General features: G+C 42.7%; 1 protein-coding gene across 4 annotated transcripts; it reads left to right on the top strand.

The window, feature by feature from the left end:
* The first annotated feature begins 590 nt into the window (after positions 1 to 590).
* Positions 591 to 10,052, top strand: coro6 (coronin 6). Of its 4 annotated transcripts, none has more exons than XM_026372533.1 (11): positions 591 to 766; positions 2,409 to 2,608; positions 4,555 to 4,677; positions 7,105 to 7,234; positions 7,827 to 8,005; positions 8,172 to 8,291; positions 8,384 to 8,488; positions 8,567 to 8,712; positions 8,917 to 8,974; positions 9,140 to 9,367; positions 9,768 to 10,052. In XM_026372533.1, exons 2-11 carry the CDS (start codon positions 2,411 to 2,413, stop codon positions 9,888 to 9,890), a joined length of 1,410 nt encoding a protein of 469 aa, XP_026228318.1. In that variant the 5' UTR covers positions 591 to 766; positions 2,409 to 2,410; the 3' UTR covers positions 9,891 to 10,052. The 4 variants fall into 4 exon arrangements, with proteins under 4 accessions (XP_026228318.1, XP_026228317.1, XP_026228320.1 ...); XM_026372532.1 differs by having other exon boundaries at positions 9,619 to 10,052; XM_026372535.1 differs by lacking the exons at positions 591 to 766; positions 2,409 to 2,608 and adding an exon at positions 4,067 to 4,176 and having other exon boundaries at positions 9,619 to 10,052.
* The last annotated feature ends 36 nt before the right edge of the window (positions 10,053 to 10,088 follow it).

Here is a 10,088-nt window from a genome sequence, read left to right as displayed (position 1 = left end):
ATGTTGCAAAATCTTTCCTTTAGGTTTCTCTTCTTTCTTTTCTAAGGCCAGTTAGGATCAGGACGCAGAGGATCAGGACGCAGGGCATCTCTGTGGGATTTAATAAAGCTTTTTGTTTTGTGTCTCATGATCGACAGCAGCTGGGGGGACAGACTGACCTCAACATTTTGTCCAAGTCATTGTGCACCAACTAAATCAGACGTGTTTGCTTTGTAACACCTCCTCAGTAACTAGTACAGTACGTAAGTGCAAACAGCAGATGTTTGGTTATCAGTCAGTGCTGTGGATAATATGACATGAACTACTGTAACTCTGACTCTCTGCAGTGCAAGTTCATTAACTCCTCGATCTGCAGGTGCTCCTCAGCACTCTACCTTCATCATTACGTTTTGTTTAATTAGTTAAAGTCACCATTCTTCTGTCGGAGCCCATCAGGAGCGACGCGCACAGTGACGCGCTGGCCTCCTGTGGCAGGCGCGCGTCACGTTTCCCTGTACTGACAGAGCCTGTTCCAAAATAGACGGCACCCACCCACCCTCACCCTCCTCTATCCCTCTGTCCCGGTACTCTCTCCTCTCCCTTTCGAGGAGCGTCACGCAGTTGTCCAGTGCGTCTTCTCAGCAAGTCCGCACCGACCCCAGTGAACCGGATCGCAGGGAATATCATTTAAAAAGGATTAAAATCGGCAGCAGGAGAAGGAGGAGCGGGCTGTACGACGGAAACGTGAGAGTTTGTCCAGGGAAGAGGGGTCTCCCCAAAACCTGAGGTGAGCTGTGTTGTGGTCTTTCTTTTGTAAAACGTGTCAGTGTCGGTGCTGCAGTGAGGTGAGAGGTGCGTCAGCGTCTTTACTGCACTGCTGGAGATGAGGGAGCGCGTCCCAGCCTTTGGAAATCCTAAAACCACAGCCAGTATCCTGCTGTGCGCTGTCCTCCTGTGGACGAAGCAGTTCTTGAGTCCTACATGGCAGCTGTCGGACTACTTTAAGGAGTACTTCTACCCCCCTTACCCCCACTCCCCGCCCTCCACCACCTCCCGCGCTCCTGACAACCTATGTTACTGTGTTTATGTCTGTTTATGGAGGCTGTGCGCGCTTGCTCTTTAAATTTACGGTTCGTTCATTAACTGTAATGCGCCAGAGAGTGCGTTGGCTTCGTTCTGGGACTATTTCGGAGCAGACAGGCGTGTGGGAGGGAGGGAGGGAGGGAGCGGCTGGCCCGGGTGGGACAGCGCAGTTTGTCATGTCTATATTAGGAAAGTGGCAGTGTCATTCTTTCGCTCTGTCTCCACTGAACCGTGCCATGCGCAACACAAGGAGGGCTAACTCATCAACCTGGGACAAAACTAAAGCAACATGTCGGAGGTTTCATGATTTAAAGTAAATCACATGTTTGATTGAACTACTCAACATTTCTGACTCCATCACTCCCCCAGGTGGAAACCTTTTCCAAGGACTATTTATGTATTTGAGAAATCCATTTTTCTTTTTTAGGTTGGTGTATAGGTAGATAATCCAGTTTTGTTTGCTTTAAAATAATTTAAAGTAACATTATTAATGATTTTATTCATGCAGCCTGAGCTTCCCCTCTCTCTGTTTGTCTTCAGTTCTGTTTCAGGCTTAATGTAATGTGTGAAAATCAGATGTCACCACCTAAAGCTGTGCTGACAGCAGGATTTGGGTTCCTTCATGCTGACCTTGTATCAGGCAGCTCCACAGAAAATGAACTGAGCTCCGTTGGTGCTCTTTATGGCCAGTTTATGTCCAACCACTAAATAAGAGTATTTAAGAACTGATGCTACTTTTACATCAGGGTTTTAGCTTGAGGTCACGACAGTGAGGTAGTTCAGACAGGTTTAAACTACATAGGGGTTATCACTGCTGTTAGCTTCACCATGGGTGTGTATCTCTCTGTTGAGGTCCCACTCTGTCTTTTCTATACTACCTCTCTGAGTGTTTGTTCATCACACTGTGTTTTGTGGGACAATCGACTATTAATATCGACTCTGTCATAGAATATCTCCTGTGATTTGAAGGATTACAGCCGTCAGTCGCCAACCAGCCTAAAAACACATTAGACAGTTCATTATTTAAACGCAGGCGGTTATTTAAAGCCCCTGAAAACTTGGCTTCACTTTAAAGTGTTTCTTTGCAACATAGTCGCAACTTAAAAAGCCAAATTAAGGTTAAAGTGTTTTAATTTCTGAATAGTTTAACACTCAAACCCTCAAGTGTGATTTATTAATGTAAATCACCATTTGCCTCTGTAACAACTTAATACTACCAACAATGAAGTGAAGACACAGATACAAAGTACAGAGAGTGCATTAAAATAATCTATTTCTCTGAAGTCTATAGTTTAGTGTTCTCAGCCTCTTCATCTTTGCCTCCTTCTTCCTTCTTCTCTCCTCAGCGATGAGTCGCAGCATCGTGCGGCAGAGTAAGTTTCGCCACGTCTTCGGCCAGGCGGTCAAGGCTGACCAGGGTTACGATGACATCCGTGTTTCCAAGGTGACGTGGGACAGCTCCTTCTGCGCCGTCAACCCAAAGTTCCTGGCGGTCATTGTTGAATCCAGCGGAGGGGGAGCGTTCCTGGTCCTGCCCCTCTCTAAGGTCAGTAAGGTCAAAGTTCAAGTCGATCTATCTGCTACTGAATGAGAAAAGTGCTGTTATCACCAAACTATGTGAAAAGAATAAAACGGGATAAAACGGGATAAAACGCGTTTTTATGTCGTTACATCCATGACTAGTAGTGATGACTGTACTTTATTTTGTTGATTCTACGTCAGTGGAGAACTTGAAGAACTTGTTCTGCTGAAGATTTATTGAGGATAAGTTGTAAATTTAGCTGTGGGAGGCGCATTGATCTGTACTCGCAGTATTTTGGACTCGATGACCCCCTGACATCTCCTCTAGCCACCACCACAAGACTGACTTTGTTGTTCTTTATGTTGTCAGCATGTTTAATAAAGCTGTCATCGTCCCAGTTAACTTGTGAAACAAGGAGAAATATCAACAGAAAAACTTAAGAGAACAAGTTTGTAAAGAAAAACTTAACTATTGTTCTATTCTCACATTTCTACTCAGTAATTCTTGATATGATATCCACCTTATAAAAAGTAACAGTAAGGACTGATGTAAATATTCTCATGTACAAATAATCCAATCCACCATGTGGTAAAAATAACCCATTACCATTTTAATGTTGAATAATTTCAGTTACAATGATCCTAAAAACACATTTTAGGATTTTTTGATTAGATTTGACAGAAAACAGGCTCTTTTCTGGTGCAAGGTGGTGTTGATGATATTGTACCTTAAATGATTGACATGACAAAACCAAACTGATGTCAATATTTTAATATGAAGGGAATAATTCAAATCCATTCTCATGTTGCAGTGAAACAGATTACTGGTACTGTGCAAAGTGTGATAAGATCAGTGATATAAATATTTACATCAAAATGCTGACTTTCCTTCGGTAATACTGCACAATGCAGCTTAAGATGGAAATTTCCAAATAACTGACCTACTCTTTGAGATACACTGACTGCCAGTCACAGACCAGTCAGAAAAATACTGTAGTTTTGTAACACTGTATAGTAATTATATAATATTATCTAATACTATACAGATTATTATATATATGTTATATAATGTGGAGTTTTAAGCAACCTTAGGAAGTAAGTAAGTTTGTTTCTTCATCCAATACCCCACAAAAGAATTATGGAAGTGTTAATATTGGACTATTGGAGAGTTGAATACGTTTTGAAATGTTATGTGTGTATTAAGGCCATCGATGCTGAGATTTATCAGCATCTCAGTGATGGTGATTAGTGACAAAGAGCATGAAGCCGCTCTGTAAAACACAGTTCTCTGGAGACACTGGGAAGTGGACGTGATCATACTGGAGTCAGGGTGAACAGACTCGCTATTAATAAACACCAACGTGCGCTCCATCCTCCATCTCCCCCCTTCGGGTCCCCAGCAGGCCACAAGAAAAACTCCCCTTTCAACGCCTCGTTCTGCAGCTATAAATACACCTCTCCTGGGGTGTGTGTGTGTCAAAAGCTTGTTCCCACAGTAAGAACAAGGACAGATGGAAGAACCTGGAAGTGGCATCAGGATTTTAGTTTGCATCGTATTCAAATGTCTGGTTTTCCTGGAAGTCCGACATGATGGTGAACGTTTCCTTGAAAAAAAACATTGAGCATGTTCAAGGTTTTGACTGCAGCATTTGCTCACTGACAAACTGAATGTTCATGTTAATAACACTGGCTGACCTGTCCTGTTACACCATAGTATAGAGTTTTTTACTTTTTTACAACATTGAACTGAAAAAATTTGTTTCTAGGACAAAACTTTTAGTCTGAATGAGTCAGTGAAATGTTGTAGAAAGACTTTTAGCCTGGTCTCCAACCTCCACACCTACAAGTCACCAAATCAAGACGTCCAACTGTGTTTCACTATCTGAAGAGGAACATGTAAATGTTAATCATAAGTTATTGTTCGTGCACACCGTTCTGACTCTGGTGTGTCGCTGCTGCTGTGTGTTGCAGACAGGCCGTGTGGATAAGAACTACCCGCTGGTGATTGGCCACTCTGGACCTGTACTCGACATCGACTGGTGCCCTCATGACGACAACATCCTGGCCAGCTGCTCAGAGGACTGCACTGCAATGGTAATTACAGCTTGTGTGTGTGTGTGTGTGTGTGTGTGTGTGTGTGTGTGTGTTTGTGTGTAAAAACATCCTGAGTGGGAGAGAAAAGTTACAAGTGCATGTGGAGGAGTTTGTTGTTCGGTGACTCAGATTAGAGTCACGGAGGTCGTCGCAGGCGGGGCTCCCCACATCTGCAAGTAAACTGAATCAGTGAACGCGTCAGCGTGTCTACCTGTGCGCGTGTCCACCCACCTGTTCCACGTCACCGTCATCTCTTCATCAGTCTGCCTGTCATGTTTTCGTCTTGATGTTGTTGTTCTTATGAAGCTGCTCATCCCACTGCTACAACCTGTTCCTGTGTGTTTATGCACCAACTAGGTAGAGAGCAAATGTGTAATAATCTGTAGCACAGATGCACTTAGAGGATTATTTTTATTCTCATTCAGTGTCCTGTCATTACACCAGGAAACATCCCAGACAAACCTTGAAGAGGATATGTACAATTGGTTTAAATAATTGTGTGATGATGCGATTATGTTGCTCTACCTGCTGTCAAACATCACCTGTCACAATCACACCACCTTAACATCTTAACAAGTGCTTTTGCAACTGGGACAGCAGCTCATTAAAAAGTAAATATTTATTATGCATGCACACACAGGTCGGGTTGTAAACACACCTTGTAATTCCATCATAAACATACTTCAATGTTGTTACTGAGTTTTCTGAGTCTGAAGTTCAGGACGGAGTTCAGCCAGCAGGGGTCACTCTCAGTCCTGAAGAAGAGGAACATCACTTATTCTGTTTATGCTTCATATGAAGGACATCAACAGTTTGTAAAATCCCAGTCGACTGGATGAGACTTTTATAATGACGTAATGAGTTTATATGCTGCCTGTCTTTATGTGCAGTGATTGCAGAATAGGTTCAAGTCTGCCTCAGAACAATACGAGCGCTATGACGGGTTTTGTTTCTAAACCATACTCGCTTTTTTCTAACATGCTGCAGTCAAGTTCTCTAAAAGAAGAAGCAAACCCCATATTCATAGTCTTCAATGTGTCTGAGCGATGAGCTTAGTATCATTTAGGTTAATTATATATGTATTGACTCACTAATTATAGTAATTTGGCAGTTTATAAAGTACATCTAATAAAACAAAAGAGTTATGTATGTGTATCTAACTGAACAGTCCTTGAATAAACTACCATGTCAGGTGATAATATTCAGTTTTGTTCTGTTTCAGACACAATCTGCTGTAGAGCATTAAACTAAGAAGTGCAAAACGTGGATAGCTTCAGATTAAACTGATATAAAACAAGAGGAAATGTTATCTATGAAAATATCTGGAGGCTGAGTCGTGGCAACCTCACTTTTTCTCTTGTTAGGTCAAAATGTTTCAGTACTCATTCACTACCACCAGTTGAAATGACTCAGCCTCCAGAGAAAAATCTGAAATTAGAAGAACAGGAAAGGGGGACGGTGTCTGAGCAAGTGTTTGGCATGTTGCTATAAAAATGACTCAAATGTCTGTTTGATTGTTATGATGATTATTTCTCTTCATAGATAAACAGATTAAAACACCACAGAAATGATGCAGATGAAATGATGTCTGATAGTCTCAATAATAAAACTGTGTGTGCCGTTTGTCAGCAGGTCTCCACTATAACATTTTGTAGTTTGATTTATCGCGACACATCTGTTGACTCGTATAACGTTTAACGTATCTGTGCAGTTGTCACTGAGAGATTTTGCTCGTACTCGAGTCGAATGGCTGCTTCTCCTACGGCAGCAGCTGCTGGAATTCTGTTTGTGTGTGTCTGTGTGTATTTGTATACTTTGTCTGTGTCATGTACACAGATGGACAGTTGCAGCTGTCCAGTCCTGGCCGTGCTGCTGCTGTGGAGCTGCAGAAAAGGCCACAGCTGTGATGTCATTCTGTTTAGTGCACAGAGACGGATCATTGTGTCATCTGAAAAGGCTCATTACAGGGACAGAGCTGTGTGTGTGCGTCATCTTGAGCATTTGTCACCTGTTCGAAAACGAAAAATGGAGTTAAAGGAGTAATAGTAATAGAGAGGGAAGAGGATTAACTGATGAAAATGTTTACATTATAAAAGTGTTAACATGCCACTGTGTGTGTTTCTTTTGCATAAATGTTGGTTCTACAGAATTTGTGCTGATTGCAGTTTTAGTAATGTGATCAGATTCTTTATTGGAGTTTCCACTGTTGTACTTGTGTACAATTAGTTAACGGGTGTCAACACACAGCTGTAAATCTGTGGCAAAGGATTTAAAACCTTTATATTAACCAGTATCAATCCAACATGGTTCAATTGATGTAGTAAAGTGTTTCCACTGCTAAGTTGCATTGGCATGTACTGCAGATTTGAACATACACATACACTTTGCTGAACATTCATGCTTTTCCTCCTCTCGTCCCTGCTCCAGGTTTGGCAGATCCCAGATCATTCTCTGACCCGTGCCCTCTCTGACCCCGTGGTGGTCCTGGAGGGTCACTCAAAACGTGTTGGCATCGTCAGCTGGCACCCCACCGCACGCAACATACTACTCACTGCGGGTAAAATTACTACAAAAAACAAATGTGGAGTGTAATGCTAACTTTCATATACCAACACATTATTCCATAAATCACTACACACTAGTTTTATTTGATAGTTGTCTGGTCCCAGTTCTTATTTAAGGACAAACACAAGGCATACAGGTCTTGTCTAAGTTTCCCCACATGTCAAGCATCCAGCTACACTATCCAGAGACACTTATCCAATATAACGTGAGGATGATGATATCTCCCCCCTGACCTGTCCTGGCTTCCCCTTGCTTTAGCACTTGTGTTGCACCTTGATTCTCAGATGTGAACCCCAGTCTCCCACATGGAGGGCAGCGATCTTACCGCTACACTATCCAGCTACTTTTATACATGACAGACACACATATATATATGTAAATGGTCTGTCTTATACAGTGCTCTCCTACCTAACTGGTACTCAAGGTGTCAGCTGGGAGTCGAACCACTGATCCCCTTACTGGGAGACCACTGCTCTACCTCCCGAGCCACAGCCACCCCATATAAAACCATCTACAGGAGCATGTTTTGTTTTCTCGACCTTGTGGCTCCTCTGTAACAGAGTTTATTTCCTGACCCCCTCCAGGCAGTGACAACCTGATAATCATTTGGAACGTGGGGACTGGTGAGCCCCTGCTCTCCATGGACGACCACCCAGACCTCATCTACAGCGTTAGCTGGAACCGAAACGGTAGCTTGTTTTGCACCACCTGTAAGGACCGACGCCTGCGTGTCTGCGACCCCCGTAAGAGGGAGGTGGTTGCGGTGAGTCCTACAGTGCAATTCAGTCATTCCCATAGAAATTACTACTAGGTGAGCTCTTAAACGTCAATGGCTGCAGAATAATGGACCTTCAGGAAGCTGTAGGGTTTATGTTTTATTACACAGATGATGATTGTTCTTTAATGTCTGTCCCTCCGTTGATCAACAGGAACGTCTGGCTCCACATGAGGGAATCCGACCGATGAGAGCAATCTTCACCAGAGACGGAAACATCTTCACCACAGGATTCACTAGAATGAGTCAGAGAGAGCTTGGACTCTGGGACCCGGTAACAAACAGTTCCATTTTCACATATTTCAGAAATAGAAATGAAGTACACTTATGTTCACAAAACATTTTTTTCCTTTTTACTCTCCACAGACAAATTTTGAAGAGCCCATTGCACTGTTGGAGCTGGACACAAGTAATGGAGTGTTGTTACCATATTATGATGCAGATGCAAACATGGTCTACCTCTGTGGAAAGGTACAGATCCATAGTGTTTCCTGTTTTAATAATGACAAAATCACATGTCGCTGACATTTTCCGTGTTTGTGTGTGCAGGGAGACAGCAGTGTCCGTTACTTTGAGATCACAGAGGAGCCGCCGTACGTCCACTACCTCAGCACCTTCAGCAGCAAAGAGCCCCAGAGAGGGATGGGCTTCATGCCCAAGAGAGGTGTGGATGTCAGCAAATGTGAAATCGCAAGGTGAGACTGTGCAGTACATCATCTCACTTGTTTATTGGATAAATACTAATTTTTCACTAGTTTAAAAACTGTAATTACGTCACACACATATGCAACAATCAAGTTTACATAATTTTCTAAACATAAAGTGTCAAAACTACAATTTACAGTTGTCTTCTCTCCTCTTTTGTCTCTTCTGTCTAATGTCTTCACTTGATCTGTCAGGTTATACAAACTACATGACAAGAAGTGTGAACCCATCACAATGACAGTGCCCAGAAAAGTACGCAACTATGTACACGTAGTCTCATCATTTTTTAAATTATGTGTGGTTTTATATTAAACCACGAGAAAATTATCTGTAAAATTATCTGTGCCTTGACACCACTGTGTAATCTATTACAAAACAAAGCCTCATTAATCTTTTTTTTTCCCCTTCCTGTTATAGTCGGACCTCTTCCAGGATGACCTCTACCCAGACACCGCAGGGCCTGAACCGGCCATGGAGCCTGAAGAGTGGCTGGACGGCCGCGACGAGGATCCAATTCTGGTGTCTATGAGGGAGGGCTACGTGCCGCCGAAGAGCCGAGAGCTCAAAGTGGCAAAGAAGAACGTGCTGGACTCCAGACCCACAACCAGACGCAGCATGTCCACTGTGGACACCAATAGTCTGCCGGTAAGTTGTTAAATGCTTCACGTCATCATGTACGTGAACCACTGTTTGTTAAACCGACATTAGACACAGAGAGTAAAATATTAACCAGGCTGGAAAAGCTTTAAATCTACTTTAATATTGTAAATTTAAAAACACTTGTTTGTACTCTGAATGTGCGATTACTACTAACGACACCAGTTCACCTGTTCAACTCCTTTCTTTTTCTTTCTTCTATTTGTACCTACCCACAACTTTTATTTCCCCCCCCAAAGCTCCCCTACTTTTTGTTTGGGTTCAGTTTTTCTAGTTGCTCACTGTCTTTGACCTATTATTCCTCTTTTGCTTTAATTTCCCTTCTCTGTCACTGTCTTTTTTGCCTGTCTTCTTCTGTTCCCCTTTTTCCCCCTCTCCTTGTGTCCAGCCTCAGTTGCTTGAGAGGCTTTTGGAGGAGATTCAGAATCTGAAGGCCACCGTTTTGTCTCAGGAGAAGAGAATCTGTGACTTGGAGAATAAGCTTTCCCAGTACACCAATGGCACTGCCTGATGTGCGTGTAAACACACCTTCTGAAGAACTGGTCTGACGTTCATAGGAACACGTTTCCTGTGCATTCACAAGGAGCCACTCTCCTAAATACTCAGCAGCCTTTTTTAAAAAAAGTACCACTGTGTGCATGAATGTGGACAAGGTCAATACAAACTCCAACAAAATATATCCATATTTAGTGCAGCTGCTTTGTGGCGG

Source organism: Anabas testudineus, chromosome 14 (assembly GCF_900324465.2).
Source record: "Anabas testudineus chromosome 14, fAnaTes1.2, whole genome shotgun sequence".
NCBI lineage: Eukaryota > Metazoa > Chordata > Actinopteri > Anabantiformes > Anabantidae > Anabas > Anabas testudineus.
The sequence above is the reverse complement of the archived record's forward strand: the minus strand, read 5'-3'. Positions and strand labels throughout refer to the sequence as shown.